General features: G+C 54.9%; 4 protein-coding genes across 4 annotated transcripts; all 4 read left to right on the top strand.

Moving 5' to 3' along the window:
- The first annotated feature begins 941 nt into the window (after positions 1–941).
- LOC129197754 (protein S100-A4-like) lies at positions 942–2102 on the top strand. The gene is made up of 3 exons (XM_054806459.1): positions 942–1096; positions 1610–1763; positions 1870–2102. The coding sequence occupies exons 2-3, from the start codon at positions 1626–1628 to the stop codon at positions 2032–2034; spliced, it is 303 nt and encodes a 100-aa protein (XP_054662434.1). The 5' UTR covers positions 942–1096; positions 1610–1625; the 3' UTR covers positions 2035–2102.
- Positions 2103–5464: 3362 nt separating this feature from the next.
- Positions 5465–6408, top strand: LOC129197749 (protein S100-A7-like). The gene is made up of 3 exons (XM_054806451.1): positions 5465–5535; positions 5696–5852; positions 6070–6408. The coding sequence occupies exons 2-3, from the start codon at positions 5700–5702 to the stop codon at positions 6271–6273; spliced, it is 357 nt and encodes a 118-aa protein (XP_054662426.1). The 5' UTR covers positions 5465–5535; positions 5696–5699; the 3' UTR covers positions 6274–6408.
- A 2347-nt stretch (positions 6409–8755) lies between these two features.
- Positions 8756–10572, top strand: LOC129197746 (protein S100-A8-like). The gene is made up of 3 exons (XM_054806447.1): positions 8756–8774; positions 9744–9972; positions 10408–10572. Exons 2-3 carry the CDS (start codon positions 9772–9774, stop codon positions 10570–10572), a joined length of 366 nt encoding a protein of 121 aa, XP_054662422.1. The 5' UTR covers positions 8756–8774; positions 9744–9771.
- A 3403-nt stretch (positions 10573–13975) lies between these two features.
- Positions 13976–15848, top strand: LOC129197748 (protein MRP-126-like). Its single transcript, XM_054806450.1, has 3 exons — positions 13976–14099; positions 14723–14881; positions 15500–15848. Exons 1-3 carry the CDS (start codon positions 14091–14093, stop codon positions 15689–15691), a joined length of 360 nt encoding a protein of 119 aa, XP_054662425.1. The 5' UTR covers positions 13976–14090; the 3' UTR covers positions 15692–15848.
- Positions 15849–17734: the final 1886 nt, after the last annotated feature.

Genomic DNA, 17734 nt, shown 5'->3' with positions numbered 1-17734 from the left:
TCCCCCCTGAGCCCCCAAATCCTTCCAGCATCTCCCCAGCAGCTCCAGACTTTCCCCTGCCCCTTCCCAGGATCTTTATAAAGAGCTTCTGGGAGCTTCTGCCCCCTCCCAGTAATTTACACCAGTTTGCACTTGGTAACAGGGTGATGAGGTTCAGGCTTGGGGGGTTTCTTTTGCCGAAATGATCCTTCGAAAGAAACCCCCGACCTGGGGAGATGCTGCGCGGTGTTTGGTGAGGTTTCACATCCCTCCTGGGAATCGGAGCAACCTGGAGCTGGCAGCGGGGCTTCATACCCCGTTTTTCTCACTTTGGTCCCCGCAGCACCCGGGTGGGTTTGTCCCGGGGGGGGCTCAGCCAGGCTTGGGGATGGTCGGGGTATTTGTCAGCCCTTGCACCACAACGAACAGTCGGTTCACCCCATGGCAGGGGGTTGCAAACTGCCGGCTCCTGGCTTTCCCGCACAGGTCCTGGACACGTGCCCGGGACACGCAGCCACTAAAATAGAGCTCCGTTACACAACGGGGCGTTGTGACGCACTGCCCTCGCAGTTAGGAAACAGAAATCTCTCGCAGTCGAGTTAAAAACAGAAAAAAAAAAACCCCCAAAAACCAACCCAAAACAAAACCTTACCCAAAACTTCAGCACAACAACAAAGCCGTGGACAAACCCTGCTCGGGTTTGTGCGGCTCCAGACATCCCTGGGGATGCTGCCAAAAACCATCGTGCCTGACATCTCATCCCTGCGGTGGGATGAGGTCCCCGCCGCTGCCCTGGCTCCATCCCTTGTCCCCAGGGATGCTCCTCGACCAGGTGGTCCCCGTCCAGCCCCAGGGGGCACATTTTGCTCTTTCTAACCCGAACCAGACCCCTTGGCAGTGCAGGAGCAGGATGGTTTGGGGGGGGTCAGGGCTGTTCCCAGGGTTTCCTCTCTTCCTTTGCCAGCCAATGTCCAGGCAGGCGCTGGAGCAGCATTGGTGCCTTCCCATCCGGGTAGCGAGGGAGGTGTCCCAGGCGGGGCTATAAATGCCGTGGCCTGACGCCGGCTCGCCTCCCTCCCTACCCGTCCCGTCCTTGGCTGTTTCGTTTGAGCTGTCGGTGAGTTGTTTTTTGTTTCCTACGATGCTCCGGTTCCCTCTCACCCCGCTGGCCTTCCAGATGCCCTCCAGATGTTGCCGATGGTGCCGCAGCCCCATCCCGCAGCGGGATCCCCCCTGCACAGGTTTTTTTCCCTGGGGCTGAGTGTGACGCTGCTGCTGCAGCGAGCTGAGATCAGAGATCAGAGATCATTTTGCTTCTGATGGCTGGAAAAACTCATGTGCCTGGCTTGGGCAGGAGGGGTTACTGCCTCCCCCCCCACCCCCATTGTCCCCTTTTTTGACTTTTTTGGAGGTTGCTCAGCACCGGTCCCAGACGGCAACGCCCAGCCTAGCTGCTAGCAGGAGGGTGAAATTAGGGAGGAAACGGTGATGCATCCCAGTGCATGCCCAGGAGCGGGGCACTGGAGCAGCCTGTGCGGTCTGGGGGGGGCTGGGGGAGACCGTCGACCCCCCTGGCATGGGGTTGTCTGGGGACTCTGCTCTCACCCGGTTGTGCTGTTGGTGCCTCCAGGCTCACTGACATCCCCATGGCGTGTCCCCTGGAGCAGGCGCTGGCGGTGATAGTGTCCACCTTCCACAAGTACTCAGGGAAGGAGGGGGACAAGTACAAGCTCAGCAAGCAGGAGCTCAAGGAGATGCTCATGAAGGAGCTGCCCAGCTTCAGTGTAAGTGTGGGGCAGGGGGTGCCACATCCCATGGGCGATGCTGGGATGCAGGGACGTGGCCCTTGATGCAAACCCTCATTTTAACTCCCCTTTTGCCCCGGTGCAGAGACAAACCAGCGAGGCCAGCATACAGCAGCTCATGTGCCACCTGGACAGCAACAGTGACAGCGAGGTGGATTTCCAAGAGTACGTGACCTTCCTGGCCTGCATGGCCATGATGTGCAACGACTTCTTCCAGGACTGCCCTGACAAGATGCCGCACAAGAAGTGAGCACGGGGTCCCCGTGACCCTCCCACTGTCTTCCTGATGCTCTTTCAATAAAGGTTGTTTTAAATAAAGTCCTCTGTGTGCTTTGCAATGGGGGTTTTTTGCCCAAGGGACCCCGTTTCCGGTACCAGATAATGAGCAAGAGCAAGGGCGCTTCCGAGCTGGAGTTTGCTCTGCTGCAGCATGGGCACCGTGTTCCTGTGAGCCCTCGTAAACCACCCACAGAACTGATCCCCGCCGGCCACGTTAGCGTGAGTCAGCGACGGGCTCTGCCCTCAGCGACGGGCTCTGGCCGGCGGCACCCTGCCCTGCAGCCCCGGTAACTTCTCCGCAGCCGTGCAAGGCAAGGCAGGCGATTTTGCAGGGATTAATGTCTCCAACCGGCGCTGTGATAACAGCGATGGTTGAACAATTTTTTTTTTTTTTTTTTTTAGCTATAATTACTAAGCTCACACAGGGTCAGCATCTGTCCTTGCATCTGCTGCTCTACAGGGCAGGACCTGCCGCCTTGGGAAGTCACCCGGGACCCTCGTCATCCCCACTGCGAGCAAACCCTCGCGCTTTCAGTGGCATTCCTGCTCGGGGTGGGGTTATGGCGTGCAGAGGAGTGGCTTCCCCCCCCTACCCCCCCCCCCCGGAGCCACTCAGCCCATGGTTATAAATGTGAGAAGCCGTGCAGCCACAGCCTTCCCTTCCCTGCACCGGACCCTGTCCTGCTCACGTCTGTAAGTCTCCATTTCCTCCGCCTGATCCCCCCTTTCCCCCCCCCCCGCTGAACAGCTGTGGTCAACCTAGGCTTGCGTGCCGGGCTCCAGATGTGCAGCATGCCCCTTCCAGATGTGGATGTCCCTTCATCAGTCAGCTCAGGGCTATTCCCAGAGGCGCCGGCGAGCAGAGATGCCACGAAGGATTCTCTTCATCCAGCCCCAGCTTTGCCTCCCCCCAGGATGCCCCCGGGCTGCGTACAGAGGCAACTGGTACCCACATTTGGGCTGCACCCCATGAATCACCCTGCGGCCACCAGACCACAGCTGATCCAACACCCCCGGGGCAGCGTGATGGCAGGGATGTGGGGCAGCCCCCTGCCTGCTCAGGGCTGGATCCTGGGGGCTAAATTGAGCTGGGTCTAGAGGGACGTTGCTCCCTTCTGCCCTGCTGGCACCAGGGCAAGCTGCAGAGCATCCCCTGGGTAGGAGAGGGAGGGATGCCCTGGGTGCTCCCCATCCCAAGGCTGGACCGGCTTCTTGGCTGCGCTGAGCTCCCCTCCATCCCCATGGGGCAGCACGGGGATGGAGGGGAGCTCAGCGCAGCCAAGAAGCCGATCTATGGTGTGGTTTAGACCCGGACCGTAGCAAAGACGAGAAAGTGATTTTCCCTGGCTGTGATATGGGGAGAGAGGCCCCGGGGGCATTTTGGGGTCTTTTTGTAAAGTTTTTTTTGTAATTTCCTATTGTAAAGTTTTGTTGTTGTGTTTCTGGTCGTTTTTGAACCTTAAATAAATTAAAACCTCATGGACGGCACTGTTTTTTTTCTCTTGCTGAGGGGGAGTGGGAGCGACTCAGCGAGGGGCTGCATGTCCCCGCAGATGGATCCTGATGGGTGCTGGTGATGCTCTGCCCATCCTGCCCGGGGCTCCCACCCAGGCACTGCACCCTCGGATTTGCAGGAGCTGGTTTGCCACGAGGCTGGGGTTGAAGCTTATCCCCTTGCTCTCCCAAATGGAGGACGTAGAAGTTGTTCCATGAACCCCAGCTTCTGAGAGCCAGTGTTCACCTGAGCATCAATATTAGGAAAAAAAATAATAAAAAAAATATATCCATCCCTCCAGGCTCAGTGAAACACCCACGAGCACAACTACACCGCACTTGCACCCCAGAGGCAGGTGAAAGGGACCCCCCTACAAGCCCTTGGCCCTTTTTATGCCTGATCTGTGAATATTTGAAGCTGGTACGATGCTGTTCACAGACATCCCAGCCTGCCTGCATCCATCCACATCCCGGTCCCTGCCCTGCGCCATGCCCTCGGGGCCGTACTGGCTCCGTTCCTGCGGCACCAACATTCCCAGCCCCACGGCTGCACTTGGCCACGCAGCAGATACCAACACCCCACGGCGGTTCTCGCACCGGAGCGTGGGCTGCCATGGCATGGCAAGCGGGCCCCAAGGTGAGGCCATGTGCCGGGAGCTCCCGATGTGCCGGCACGTGGCTGGTTGGGCAGCGAATGGCAGCATGAGGAACCACGGTGCGTGTGTGTCTCCTCCCACGTCCCCACGTGGCACAGGCACAACCCTTCACACCTCCCCATGCGTGTCCCATCATGTCTCGTTGACGGTGCACCCATGTCCTGCGTCGGTCCCCTTCCCGGGGAGGACGCGCCCGTCTCCCTCCATCATACAACCTGTCCCTTTGTTTCGCTCTTTTGCAATTTAGGCTTTTTCTGGCACCAGTTCCTCATGTTCCTGGATTAGGAGGCTGACGGGGAGATGTTTCACCACTGCTGTCCTTCCCGTCTCCTAGAAGCATTTTGCTGTGCCGGTCCCACCAAGCACAGACTTGGGGTGAAGGGCTTGGGCACCCTCAGGCACAGGCTCCTCACCAGCCCCCCGAGACTGTCTTTCCCCCAGGACACGTAGGGTTTAGCAGCCCGTGCCAGGCACTGGGAACACCATGGGGTCTCCCGCAAGCGGCAGCATCCCCCCAACACCGGGAAGAGGCAGTGATTGCCAATACCCTCGCTTATCATCAGGCAGCAGTTCCAGCTTCTGGGAAACGCTGCCTCCTACAACTGGCTGGCAGGTTCCTGGCATGCTGGCGTGCCTGGATTTGTAATGCCTTTCTTGGCTTCCTGGCTAGATGCTAAAAGAAATGATTCAGGAGGAATGCTGCTCATGATTTTGGAGAGGTGACTGGGGGGGTGGGATGCATTGGCCATCCCCCAGCACCTGTGCAGTATCGTGCTGCGGGCAGACATCACACCTCCAACCAAATTCAACAGCATCGGGGCAGATACAGGAGCGATGAACCACATCCCTCACTGGAAAAAACCAGCAGCATCCCACTGGAGACCCTCACCCAGCACCTTTCATGCGATCCAGAAAAATTCCTCTTCCATCATCTCCGTGAAGACTCCCGAACTCTGCAGAAATGTTCTGGCTCCTGGGAAAGCCCCTGCACCGTCACCGACCCGCGATGCTGGCTCCTTGCAAATGTCTCTTTTGGTGTTTCCTTGTTTTGCCCTAACTAGTTTGGTGCGTCCCCTCCCTCATTAACACTGGGAGCAGCCAGTTCTTGGAGCCAGACCAGAAATCACCTCCTGGGCGTGCTGCGTGTAGCCTTGCACAATTCCCCAGGTTATCGCCCCCAAGGAAATTTGAGGGTGTCACAAATCGTAGCTCAGGGAGAATATAAAAGAGACATTGCCTCCACCCCGCAGTCACTGCTCCTGCCTGCTCCTCTCCTCCCGTGCACCACCGTCTGCAGAAGTCCGACCCAGCACTGCTCACAGGTAAGTAGGTCCTTGACAAACGGTGGCTTCGTGCTGCTGGAAGTGACACCTGGATGAGCCGGACCACGCTGGGCAGCCAGACCTGGCTGGGGCTCCTGGAGGAGAGGGCAGTCCTCCTCCTCCGATGGGGTTTAATGTTTTGCTGTCTGTTCCTTCCTAGCAAGATGAAAACCAACCTGGAGCTCGCCTTGGAGTGCGCTGTCAACGTCTACCACCAGTACGCCATGAAGCGCCCCATAGATGACTACCTGAGCAAGACTGAGTTCTCAAAGCTGCTGAAGGAAACTGCCCAGCCCTTCCTCTACAACACCGTGCCGGTAAGAGCCGAGCGTGACCCAGCTCTCCTAACGCTGGCGAGAGCTCACAGGAGTGGTGACCTCTTTGGGGCACGGGGGTGGCCGAGAGCCTCCCAAAAGGGAGGGAGGGTTTTTCTAGGGTTTTCCTGAAACCGTGCAAGCCTCACGCTGTAGCTGTGGGCTGACCCTGAACCCCGCTGTGCTTCAGGCTGACTTTTTCATGTTTGTCCTGCTGCAGCCTAACACGTCCATCGATGACTACATCAGCAAGCTCTTTGCCAGAGCAGACAGAAACCATGACGGTCGCCTGAAGTTCACCGAGTTCCTGACCACGCTGAACCTCGTAGCCATTGATGCCCACAATAGGTCCCACCAGGGTCACAGGACCCATGACCACCACGTAGATGCTGGTCATGGCCATGACCATGGTCCTTCCAAGTGAAATGGTTCCCAGGGTGACTGTGCCCATGGGACTGTGCTCTTCCAGCATCATCATCCCTTCCATTTGCCTGCAAGCACAGACAAACCTGTAACCAAATCTTTGTCATCTGCTTCTGCCTATGGCACTGAAATAAAATTTCTTTCTTCAAGCACCAAATGCATCTGTATTATGTGTCCTGCTATCTCCAGGGAGGATGCAATAGCGATATGCACGCAGCCTGTGGCTGTTGGGGGTTAAATGCAGATTGAACTGGAGAAGCAATGGAGAAGGGAGGGCGGCATAGCTGGGGTCCGGGACAGGTGTGCTGCTGGGTCCCAGCTGAACAGCACAGGATGTGTGGGCTGCCCCATCCTGTAGCACGCCAGACCCCGACACGCTCCCCGCTGCCTTCCCGAGGCTCAGCGGGTTCCCAGCACCCTTCGCTTCAGCAGACGGTGGGGTGCGTGGCACCCCATCCCACCGGGGAGGCTCTTGGGTAGGAGCAGCCGGTGGCTGCACGAGAGTGTCCTCAGCACTGGTGCTCCCAGCCCCACTTCGCACCAGCTCGAGGACATGCCAGGGGTGAAGCACAGCTGGAGGCTGCTTCCCTAGTTGGCTGCCAAGACCAAACTTTGGTGCTAGGGGTGCAGCATCTTGGGGGTGCAGCATTCTGGGGGTGCACACAACGCTTTGCAACCTACAAAGCAACTGGTGCTTATCTTGCAAGCTCCAACGTTGTGAAGAGCAAAGCTGAGGGTCTCCAGAGAGCTGGTGTTAACTCTGCACAATAAAGTTGGACGCTCTTGCTAGCGTGGGGCAACAGCCCACCAGGTCACACCACATTTACAAGCCACCGTGGTCTCCTGGGGAGCAGATACATGAGTGGAAAAGGGTGGAAAAGGGTGGAAAAGGGTGGAAAAGGGTGGAAAAGGGTGGAAAAGGGTGGAAAAGGGTGGAAAAGGGTGGAAAAGAGTGGAAAAGAGTGGAAAAGAGTGGAAAAGAGTGGAAAAGAGTGGAAAAGAGTGGAAAAGAGTGGAAAAGAGTGGAAAAGAGTGGAAAAGAGTGGAAAAGAGTGGAAAAGAGTGGGTGACTGTGCACCGAGTGGGAAACCCTCAGACTCAGGAGGCTCCGACATCGGCTGACACCAGACGCCTGTCCCATGTGAAACCGAGCTGCGAAAGGAAGCATGGGGCCATTGTGTGGTTATTTGCACTCAATGACACAGGTGATCACTCTCCGGCTCTGCAATTTTGCCACTGAGGAGTAGCCCTTGTCACCCAAAGGCAGACGTTATTCCGTGCCAGGGTACCTGGGTCTCATTCGGACATCGCTCCCCTTACAGGAACGGGCATCCTGAGCTGCCTCCCATGCAGGTTTTGGGAAACGCGGCTGGGAAAGACGGGAATTCAGAACCCACAGGTCTGTCTGCTTGGGGACTATGCAAATGCACAGGGCAAAACCCGGCCTCGGCCAATGCTTTGCAAGGCCAGCTGGGGAATGAGGATGCAATTTCAGACTGTCGACAGTCCCTAATGAGTAGAGGGACAAAAAAAAAAGCAAGAAAATGAGTCAGGGATACCAGAATAAAACTCATGCAACAGTTCTTGATAATAACCCTGGGGACACGCAAGAAGCATCCTCAAACAGGAATGGTTACCCTTTTGTTTTTCTGTTCCTACCCTCTTCCTGGAATCTATTGTCTTATTTTTAAATCTTTTCATAGTCTCCCCATTCTTCTAGTACCTGTTCTGCTAACGCAAGATGGGTGACACGGAGGTGACTGTTGCAAAACACTTGCTAGCTAATGCTTCGGTCAAAGACCCTGACCTCGGATTTTCTTCTTGTTTTATGCCCAGCTGCCTTTACAAAGTTCTTGGAGCAAGAAGAAAGGTCTGGTACAAGTGATGCGAAAATAGAGAGTAATGGAAAATACTCTGGAAAGCAATTTATTAAAAGGCGGATGCTGCCTTCATCTTTGCTAGCGTTCAACCAGTTAGCATTGTAGAAAACAGAGAGATCACATGAAAAACAACCAAGGGACCAAGTTACCCACGTTTCTCTGAAACAGCCCATCTTTCTTCTATACCAGTGTGAAAGCGCACAAAATTTTCAGCACGTTGCAAAGCTTGCAAAATTTTGGCAAGTTCCGCCAAGACGGACTTGACCTTTACGCTCATGTTGAGGTGTGGCGGTACATCCAGTGTTTTTGCCATTTTTTTTTTTTTGTCCAACACACGAACAGCTCAGCCCTGTCAGAGGCGACGGTGGGGTGGAGGGACAACATTTCCAAAGCCCGGTGGGTGCAACCAGGAACTATGCGCAAAGGTATGAGATGGGGAGGGGTTCAGAAGTTCCCACCTTGCAATTTCCAGGTACGGGAAATGCTAATTCAAGCTGTTGCTTGCAGCAGGTGTGTCACCATCTCTGATGAAAGAAGACCTCAGACATCTATAAAAGGGCTGTCCAGGTTTTTGGATCACTGCAACAGACCCATTCTCTGCAAACTCTCCTTGGAGACAGGGGTAAGTAACACCGCAATGGGTCTTGCGGGAAATAAGGCGAGGGAGAAGCGATTTTGAATATCGCTTCATGCCATGCCTGTTTTATTCCAGGGTGATGCTTTCTACTTGGGCCAGGGTAGGAGGCTGGTTCTGACTATGAGATGACAAGGCTTTTTTACAAGGGCATATAGCGACAGGACAAGGGGGAATGGCGTTAAGCTGGAGGGGAGATGGAGATGGGATGTGAGGCAGAAATCCTTCCCTGTGAGGGTGCTGAGGCCCTGGCACAGGTTGCCCAGAGAAGCTGTGGCTGCCCCTGGCTCCCTGGCAGTGTTCAAGGCCAGGTTGGATGGGGCTTTGGGCAACCTGGGCAAGTGGAGGGTGTCCCTGCCCATGGAACTGGATGATCTTTGAGGCCCCTTCCAACCCAAACCATTCTAGGATTTTATGAAGTATAAATTAATGGCATTTCCATACCATCTTTAGTGAAGGTGTAATTGTTTCTGCTGACAAGGAGATCTCTGCACGGTGGCACCCGTTGGAGAGCAGGGTCTCTGTGCTCAGTGCACGCAGTGAACAGGGTTTGCAGCCCAAAGACGAGGGGGAGGTTCAGGCAGAGGCTGCAACAGAGCCCATAGCTGAACTGTCGTCCCTTCCTTAAAATCATCCTTGCTGCAAGTGACACGGTGCAGATATGGGACTAGTCCTGATGGGTTTGTCTAACTTGCCTGACAAATGCCCCCAGGTCACTCATTTCTAAACCCACTTATTGCCCACTCAGCTCTGAGGAGCCGCTGGCTGCCCCCGGGGGACGCTGGGCACCGCTGGCTTGCTCAGCTCCGGCGAGACAAGGCTCCTGGTGCAGATCTGCTGCTACGCTGGGGAGGTGCAGCGCAACCCTCCTTGGGGTGCCTGGGGTGGGGGCCAAGAGCACGGCGTGGGGTGCCTGATTTTTGATGCACCTCATGACTTTGAGATTTCTCCACGCAGTTTCTGCAGGTGCCTCAAGAACTCAACCATGTCTGCAACCACCCACACCCCAACCGCCCTTCCCAATACTCCGCAGTTGCCTGGAAACTGCACGCTGGAGATTGCCCTGAAAACCATTGTGGATGTCTACCACCGTTACAGCATCCGGGAGGGAAAGCTCGACCTCCTCAACTTCAATGACTTCAAGACACTGCTGACTGAGCAGGCACCGACCTTCCTGCAAGCTTGCGTGAGTGCCACAGGAGCTGTGCTGCGCTCCCTGGAGGGATGCTCTCCTTGGGGGTTGTAGGAGGGGGAATGAGGCTGTGGTTGCTTCCAGAGATGCTCCTGGGGGAATGGGGTGCAGTCGCCACCAAGGGCTGTGGTCCACAGAGTGGTTTTCTGTGATCAGACCCAGCTTGTCCATGTGCTGTGGGACCATCCACACTCATCCCTCCTGCCACTGCAGGGGTCTGGAGCAGCCAAAGGGGCTTGGGACAAGAGCTTGTCCATCTGGGGTATTAACTGGGGGCTAACGGCAAGGCTGGAGAGGGTCACAGTGATCCTGCAGCTTCCAAACACTTTCCAGGGCATCCAAGAATAAAGCTGGCTCAGTTTTCACTCAGCCTGGGTGTGCAGCCCAGGGAGGGGGCATGCTAACACATGTCCTGTCCCTCAATTTCAGGACAGGAACCAGCATGACTACCTGAGGAAGCTCTTCAAAGAGACAGACATAAACAAGGACAGAGAGTTGACTTTTGAGGAGTTCACCATCGTCTTGGCCAAGCTGACTGATGATGCCCATCGCATCAGCCACGGGGATGACCGCTGTACACCAGACAAGGATTGAGTCTCAACGCACAACCCATGAAGAACTCAGAGGGGGTTGCTTATAGGAATTGGGTTCTAGCTGCTTTCTGTCTGCTTGATCACTCATGCCTGTGAAACAATAAAGCATCACTTGAAGTTCACCGAGTCCTTCCTATCTCATGGATGGGGAGGGTGGGCACCAGCTGCAGCCATGGGATAAAGGCTTGCCTCAATGAGGCACCCCAAAAACCCATGAGGGAAGAGGCTTATGAATCAAGATGTGATGGGTGGACAAGAGCTGTTATTGCTTGGTGTCCGGTCCAAGTCAAGAGAGGAGAACTGATGGGCTAGGAGGGTGTTAATGGCCAGAAAACCAGTGCAAGACACTGCCTGAGCTCTGCAAGGGCTTTAACCATCAGCTGCAAAATATAGCAGTCATATCAGAGGTTTTTCTCCTGGCAGAGGAGGTTTTCTGCATAGAATGGGAAGAGCAGAGCCAGCCTAACTTGGGGAAGCACCTCCTCTTTTGCCCATCCTCATCTAGCTTTTTCCTCCTCGGTCATGCCAAGTGCGTCCTCTGGATGTGGAATCACCCGTGAGCAGGAAAAATGCATTAATACCCATGACAACAGCAGTTCACAACAGAACATAGCCTTTACCACAAGAACAAGCCAGGGTCCTCTTAGGAAAAAGAAAAAAAAACACATGGAAGTTACTATCTGTATATATATAGCTTCTAGTCCATGGGAAATTCTGAGATTTAAATTTTTTTTCCATAAAAATCCCAATGAAAACTGAAATTTCAGAGTTCTCCCACATGGACAAGTCATCTGAAGTGCTCCCTCCCAACGCCTGCTGAATCACTTGCTACCCAGCCAAGATGAAGCGCCCGGAGGTTTCCATCTCAGATTTTTCCACCAGTAAAATATTCTCATCGAAACCTTGACAGACTCCAGCAGGGCACAAGGATCCTGCCCCTGACTGAGCCAGCTGGGAGATGTCTTGCAGCACCAAAAAACCCCATTTCTAGGTACTGAATACACTGTAATCCAGCTCTTTTCCTCACCGAACGCTCAGGTACCACCATCCCATGGGACTGAGCAGGCAGCTGCCCCAGCACGAGCGAGAGCAACACTTTGCATGTCGCAGCGCAGGAAGGACAAGTGCAATGGCCCGATCCAGCCCTGCAACCTGCCAGAGCTCCAGGAGGGCTTGGAGGGGGTCCAGCACCCTGCAGCAGTTGTGCTGTGCCTGTGCGGGCAGCAGAACTGGCTCTCAGATCCCTTTGGGCTGGACCAAGGTGGTGTGTGCCAAGCGGCTGAGTTTGTAGCTGTTTGATATGGCTGAGACATACGTGAATGCTTTTTGGCTTGAGCTAAAGGACTGGGAAATTCTTTCCCCTGCAGCTCCAGGATGGGAAAACCTCTGGGCTGCCCCAGCTCCCATGGTGGCTGCTCATCCCAGGATGCAGCTGGAGCATCACTGGTCTGATGGTGCTCAAAGGTGCTCAGTGCATCCCCCAGCACCCCAAGTTAAAACCATGTCAAGCAACCAGAAAATATGTTCTAGCCTGATCCTGGGCTAAAACCTGCTGTGAAACATGTCAAACCACATAGTAACAAACCCCGCCATGCCCTCTTCCCGCATCAGCCAGCTGCTGGCCCGTAAAGAGTTTTGCAACCCTCGTCAAGCATGGGGTGCCCTTGTCAGGGCTCGGATCCTCAGGACACAATCAACCTGAGTCACCTCAAACTAGATCTTTCGCTTGCCACGGCTATTGGGCTGCTTGCGCACCGCCTGACGCCTGCTTCCTACTCCTTCCCCTCTGCAGCTCCAGCAAGTGGATGCTTGCTCAATCCTGGTGGCCTTGGGGCCAGGATTGCAGCTTGCTGCAGCCACTTCAGCATGGCTTACGGGCATGGCTGGACAGGGAGGATTCCTCTGCAAGGACACCTGCAGAGCCAGGCAAAAAGTTGTGCTAGAACATGTTCCTGGGACCCTAAGCAATACCCAGGCTCCCCGGTCACCTTAATGACTGCGCTGGCATTTAAAAATGAAATACCTGGGGTCTCATCCCTGCTGCCTGGTGGGCACATCCAAGAGTCTAGCCACCATCCCTCTTTGGAAATCCCTGGCCCGTTCCACACCCTATAACCCATCCTTGCACTTCTCCACCTCCAGCTGATAAAATGACCAAAAGTATGGTTTCCTGAAATTGCTACAAAATTCTGCAACTGAGCAGATGGGTCCCTGACACCCTGTTGTGAAATGCCCCGGCCCTTCTCCAACTGTTTCATGCATCGAAGCACTCCTGTTGTGAAATGCAGCGCACCCTCACCGGTGAGGGCTGGGGTCTGGGTGACCACTGCATATCGACCGGGGCTGCATCCCTGAACAGCTCCCTGCACCGTGCTGCCCTGTGTCAGCTCATCCGGAGCTCCTGGAGCTCACCCCCAAGCCTGTCCATGGCCCCATTTTGGCCTCTGCTTTCTGTCTGAGATTAGCATCACGTTTAGCAGGTTAAACAAACCCCCGAACAAGTCAGCTGAATCAGCAGGCAGAGCATTTTAATGAAGCAGCACTGGAAAATCTTGTTTTACTCCTGATCTTAGCCGTTCTGAGCCAAAGTGCCCACGCTGGGTCTCTGCAACACTGAAATAGCAAAAAAAAAAAAAAAAAAAAAAGCCAGAAAGTGAAGACACAGTCCTAAGCAGTAAAAATACACCTTTCAGCCACACCTGGTCCTCGGAGCTTACCTTGGGCGGGGAAAAAACCACCCTTGGCAGAGGCTGTGGCTGACCTGAGGAGGTGAAATGAAGTTCCTGGAGCCCTGGCAGGTTGGGAACCCGCCTCATATTATTTGTTTTTCATAAAGAGCTGCTTGCTGCAGGCAGGGGATGGTCCCCCAACGCTGGAGCACTGCCCTCAGCACCAGCTCTGTCCCTATCCCTGTGTCACACAAGTGACCCTGACCGTGCTGTCAGTACTGGGCTGTGCAGAACAGTGGGACAGCGGGATGCTTTTGGGGTGCACAGGACCATGTGGTGCTTGCGGGCATCGGGTCTGCAAGGATGGGGATGCTACAGGGCCGGGCAGTGCAGGTTGATTGGAGAAGTACGGGCATGATGCTGTGGGTCCCCTTTGCCTCGTGGCATGAAAAGACATCCCTGTAGAGCAGAGTAAACCTGGTGAAATTGAAGAAGCCAAGGGGAATGGACTTCTGTTGAGGGTTGATGGTGAATTGCAGTCCCAATAGCCAGGTGAAGGGGGTTGAAGAGGACCCAGCTGCAGGGACATGGCCAAGCCCTGGCCACCTCCCTGCCACCCAGCCACAGTACGTGACACCGACCTTGCGGGAAAAGCCGCAGAGACCCCTTTTAAGGAACTACCCAGGAGCCTTAAGCAATGCACAAGTGTGTCATGAAGATGGACTGGAATTGGATGAAACAGGCATTTCACAACCGGTGGAGTGGCGCAGGCGGATGGCCAGGCTATAAGAGATGCTGCTCTTGAGAGCAATCCCGCTTCAGCCCCGGTGGATCTCTCTACTTTGTCAAGATGAGCAAGGCAAGTCCAATGGTGATACGGGCATTTAAGGTCTCCGTGTTCTTTTCCAGGTGCTGGTCAGGCCATCGGAGGTGCCAGGACCCTCGGAGAACCTCTCCTCGTCGTGTGAGCTGCCATCGGTTGCTGGTGGAGGACAACCATCTCCACTCAGGCTCATCCGAGCACAACCTATAAGGAGAGATGTCTCCTCCTGGAAGAGGTTCCCCACAGCACAGCCTGACCGCTAAAAGGGCTCCTGGACACCAGTTCTCGTACCCTGTACCTCTGCAGAGGTTTTTGCAGCCACCAGCTATTTCGGGAGCTTTGCTCTAACAGTGCGTGACTTACAGAAGGCACATTTTGGGGGAGAAACGAGCTCTCAGCTATTTTCTGTAGTTGCACATCCAGGAGCAGAAGCAGGCAAAGGCTGCAACCCCCTTCAGTCTCCTTTGGCTTGTAGATAAGAGAAAACTCTAAACAAACAGCTGAAATTTTAGCCCAGAAAAAGAATGCCTGAACAAAACCAGGCTGCGTCCTTCTCTGGTGTGAAGCAGGTGGCTGTACCGGAGCCTCGCTGGTTTACATCAGACTTCCCCATCTATTGTGGCTCCTGACATTATTCAGGGTAATTGTTTCTCTTCCAGACCTCCCAGGTCCAGGAACCGCTCTCCGAGCTGGAGAAGGCCATGGATGTCATCATTGACGTCTTCCACCAGTACTCGAGACGGGAGGGGGACAGAGACACCCTGACCAAGAGGGAGCTGAAGCTCCTGATTGAGAAGCAGCTTGTGAACTACCTGAGGGTGAGTGGAGTCAAAGCAGGGTTTCTTGTGGCACTCATGGGGAGGGAGCAGGGCTGGACCCCATCACCTGAACACCTCCAGGATCTGGATTCATTCCCTTCACGCTCTGCTCTCCTGCCCGGACTGTCCCTGTCCGATTGCCACTTTCCAAACATGCTCCATAAAGACAGAGGAAGGAAACCCACACAGGTCTGGGTGAACCTGCGGCCAGATATCTACCCTCATCACCTTATCTGCAACAATCAGGATCATATTGCCTGGGAGTTCAGAAATATCTGCCAAAATTCCCTTTTTTTTTTTTTGTAACTCACTTTGGTAAAGCAGAAGGTAAAGTGTTTATAATACAACATGCTAAAGGAGAGGTTTGTGGCTGAAATAACACTGCTGCCTTCATCATCTCCTCATTGCGTGGTGCCCTGGCAGTGATGCTAGCCTGCTGCTCTCCGATTGCTTTACTGCCATGGGTGAATCATTGCTGTACCCAAAGCAGCGGGTGATGATGGCGTAAGGATGGAACCACTCATAGCACCAGGCTACTGGGGACCTGTGAGGGTCCCAGCGAGAAGCTTGAGCTGTGAATAATGGGACTTTGCTCTCACCCTGTCCCTTCCTTTGCAGCACGTGAAAAACAAGCTCACCATTGATGAAATCATGAAGGACCTCGATATCAACAAGGATGCGCAGATCAGCTTCTGCGAGGTGATGTTGCTGATCACCCGTGTGACCATTGCCACCCACGAGCACCTCCACGACGTCGAGGACCAGCAACAGCAGCAGCAGCAACAGCACAAACATCAGCACCATCACTGAGGCGGGCTGTGGTCCCCATCCGAAGCCACCCACGCGGTTTTTGCAGCCCTTGGCTTTCTCCCCTCCACCCCTCTCTGCCCACCTCCCTCCTTTTCCTTCCTTCGAGTTTGATAGTTTTGCTGCCAAATAAAGTTTTGCCCTGAGGCTGTCCAAGCTCTTCTGTGTGTCTGCGTGCGTTTTCCTCAAGGCAACGATCCTGCACCTCGCCCTTTCCCAGCATGGCTTTAAACCAGGCAAATCCACCTTGGAGACAGGCTGCAGGTTCTCAGGGGCGAGGTGGATGCGTGGGGAGAGCAGGGTTCATTGCAGCGGGTGCTCCCCATACTCATTACATTAAGATGTGCTCCATAGGTCAGGGAAGGCAGTATAATTTGACAGGTCTTTGCATTTCCAGCTAGGAAAAAAAAGCCTGTTTTGGCCTGAAAACACTTTACATGTCTCCTAGGACTGAGCTGTGGTGGTACGCAAGAGCTGGAAGGAAGGATGGGGATGGATGAGCACCCTTTTCAGGGCACTGCAGAGCCCTGGCATGGGGCTGGAAGGGAGCTGCGAGGTGTGTTGCGTTTAGTTTTAGTGCTACAGCCAGCGGCGAGGTCTGACGGCTGGGTTTCATGTGGACAAGAGCTGAGAACCCCAACTCCTCACTCAGAGCATCCTGAGTTTGCACCGAGGAGGTGCCTGTTATTAACAGCAGCTTCCCAGAGCGCGTGAGCCTAAGATGCTGCTGAGCAGCCTCCCGCTGTGCGTGCTTAGAGCCTGGCTACTGATTTGCAAATCTCTTTTTTTTGGGGGTGTGTGTGTGTGTGTGTGGGTGGGGGAACAGTTGTGATTTCCTAAGGGTGAGTCAAAGCCCTGAAATCGCCCTGCTCTGTGAAGGAACCTGCCATGAGCTTCCCCAAACCAGCAGCACTGAAGCAAGCCTCCTGGTTAACACAAGACCACCGCAAGTTTGCTTCACCACTGCTGGCCAGGTTGCTTCAGCTTCCTTTGGAGTCCGTTTTGACATCTGAAGTGTCAAACACCTTCTTACAAGGTAAAAATCTGCCGCAGGGACTGGAGTCCACTCAGCTCTGCCTGAGTCTGCACAGGGTGGCAGGTCCCTTCTGGAGCCAGATCCTGCACCCAACACGGGTCATGCACCCAATCCTGCAGCACTTTGGGGTCTCTGGAGTGGGTAAGAGCTCCTCAACCAGGGTGAGAGTGGAGCTGGTTCATTGCCACCACTCTGCCAGGGCAGCGGATCACCCTCAAGAACCAAGCTGTCCCCAGAGCTGGCCCATAAGGGGATGCCCAGCTTTTGGGATAAGGGTGGTTCGGGTCCCATGTGCAGCAGATCAGGTTTTCAGGAGCTCAGCGCCTTGCCTTTGGGTGGTCAGCCCTTCTCCTCTCTGCAGCAGAGGGGTCTCCCTATGCAGGGGCCAAGCACACAAATCTGGGTGCTGGGGGCACCCACAAACCTCCCTGGGAACCTCCCCCAGGATCCTGACGGGAACCAGCCTCGAAGCTCGTGGTGCTGATGCAACAGGATATTTGCCAACACAGCGGGACTTCACACTCGCCTGAAACCCGGGGTGCGGGACTCCTGTTGTGTCACCAGCTGGGGCTGTTGGACCATCGCACCAGAGGTGGCAAAGAACGAGCCACCGCATACCCTGACCATAACAGGACCAGGACACCGTCGCAGGGCTATGAGCAAGCAGAGGTGATCGCCGGGTCCTCCCTTAATGGCAGAGCAATCCCCAAATCCATTCGCAACCTTTCACCCTAACTGAGCTCGCAGGTCCCAAACAGAGGGCACCCCAAAGCAATGCAAGGAAGGAGGTGTTGGATACACCCCAACCGTGCTGTATCCCGTGCTGCAGAGGGGTGCTCGGTCAGGCTGATGGGCAAGGTGCTCTGCTGCCTGCTTGGGGATGGGGATTGGCACCCGGGTTCCTCCAGCCTTGCTGCCCCAGGAGCAGATCTCCAGCAGCCCGAAGCAGGCGGTGCGCAGCCTCCAGCCCCACCTGCCTTCAGCCCCAGGTTATAAGGCAGGATTCGACC

The sequence above is a fragment of the Grus americana genome, chromosome 29 (assembly GCF_028858705.1).
Source record: "Grus americana isolate bGruAme1 chromosome 29, bGruAme1.mat, whole genome shotgun sequence".
Taxonomy (NCBI): domain Eukaryota; kingdom Metazoa; phylum Chordata; class Aves; order Gruiformes; family Gruidae; genus Grus; species Grus americana.
Note: the sequence above shows the minus strand (reverse complement) of the source record. Positions and strands in the feature narration are given on the sequence as shown.

Coding starts and splice junctions, on each gene's coding strand:
- LOC129197748 (XM_054806450.1), top strand. Junction 14,882..15,499: donor AGCTTGTGAACTACCTGAGG/GTGAGTGGAGTC, acceptor CTTCCTTTGCAG/CACGTGAAAAACAAGCTCAC.
- LOC129197754 (XM_054806459.1), top strand. CDS start 1,626: ATGGCGTGTCCCCTGGAGCAGGCGCTGGCGGTGATAGTGTCCACCTTC. Junction 1,764..1,869: donor AGGAGCTGCCCAGCTTCAGT/GTAAGTGTGGGG, acceptor GCCCCGGTGCAG/AGACAAACCAGCGAGGCCAG.
- LOC129197749 (XM_054806451.1), top strand. CDS start 5,700: ATGAAAACCAACCTGGAGCTCGCCTTGGAGTGCGCTGTCAACGTCTAC. Junction 5,853..6,069: donor TCCTCTACAACACCGTGCCG/GTAAGAGCCGAG, acceptor GTCCTGCTGCAG/CCTAACACGTCCATCGATGA.
- LOC129197746 (XM_054806447.1), top strand. CDS start 9,772: ATGTCTGCAACCACCCACACCCCAACCGCCCTTCCCAATACTCCGCAG. Junction 9,973..10,407: donor CGACCTTCCTGCAAGCTTGC/GTGAGTGCCACA, acceptor CCTCAATTTCAG/GACAGGAACCAGCATGACTA.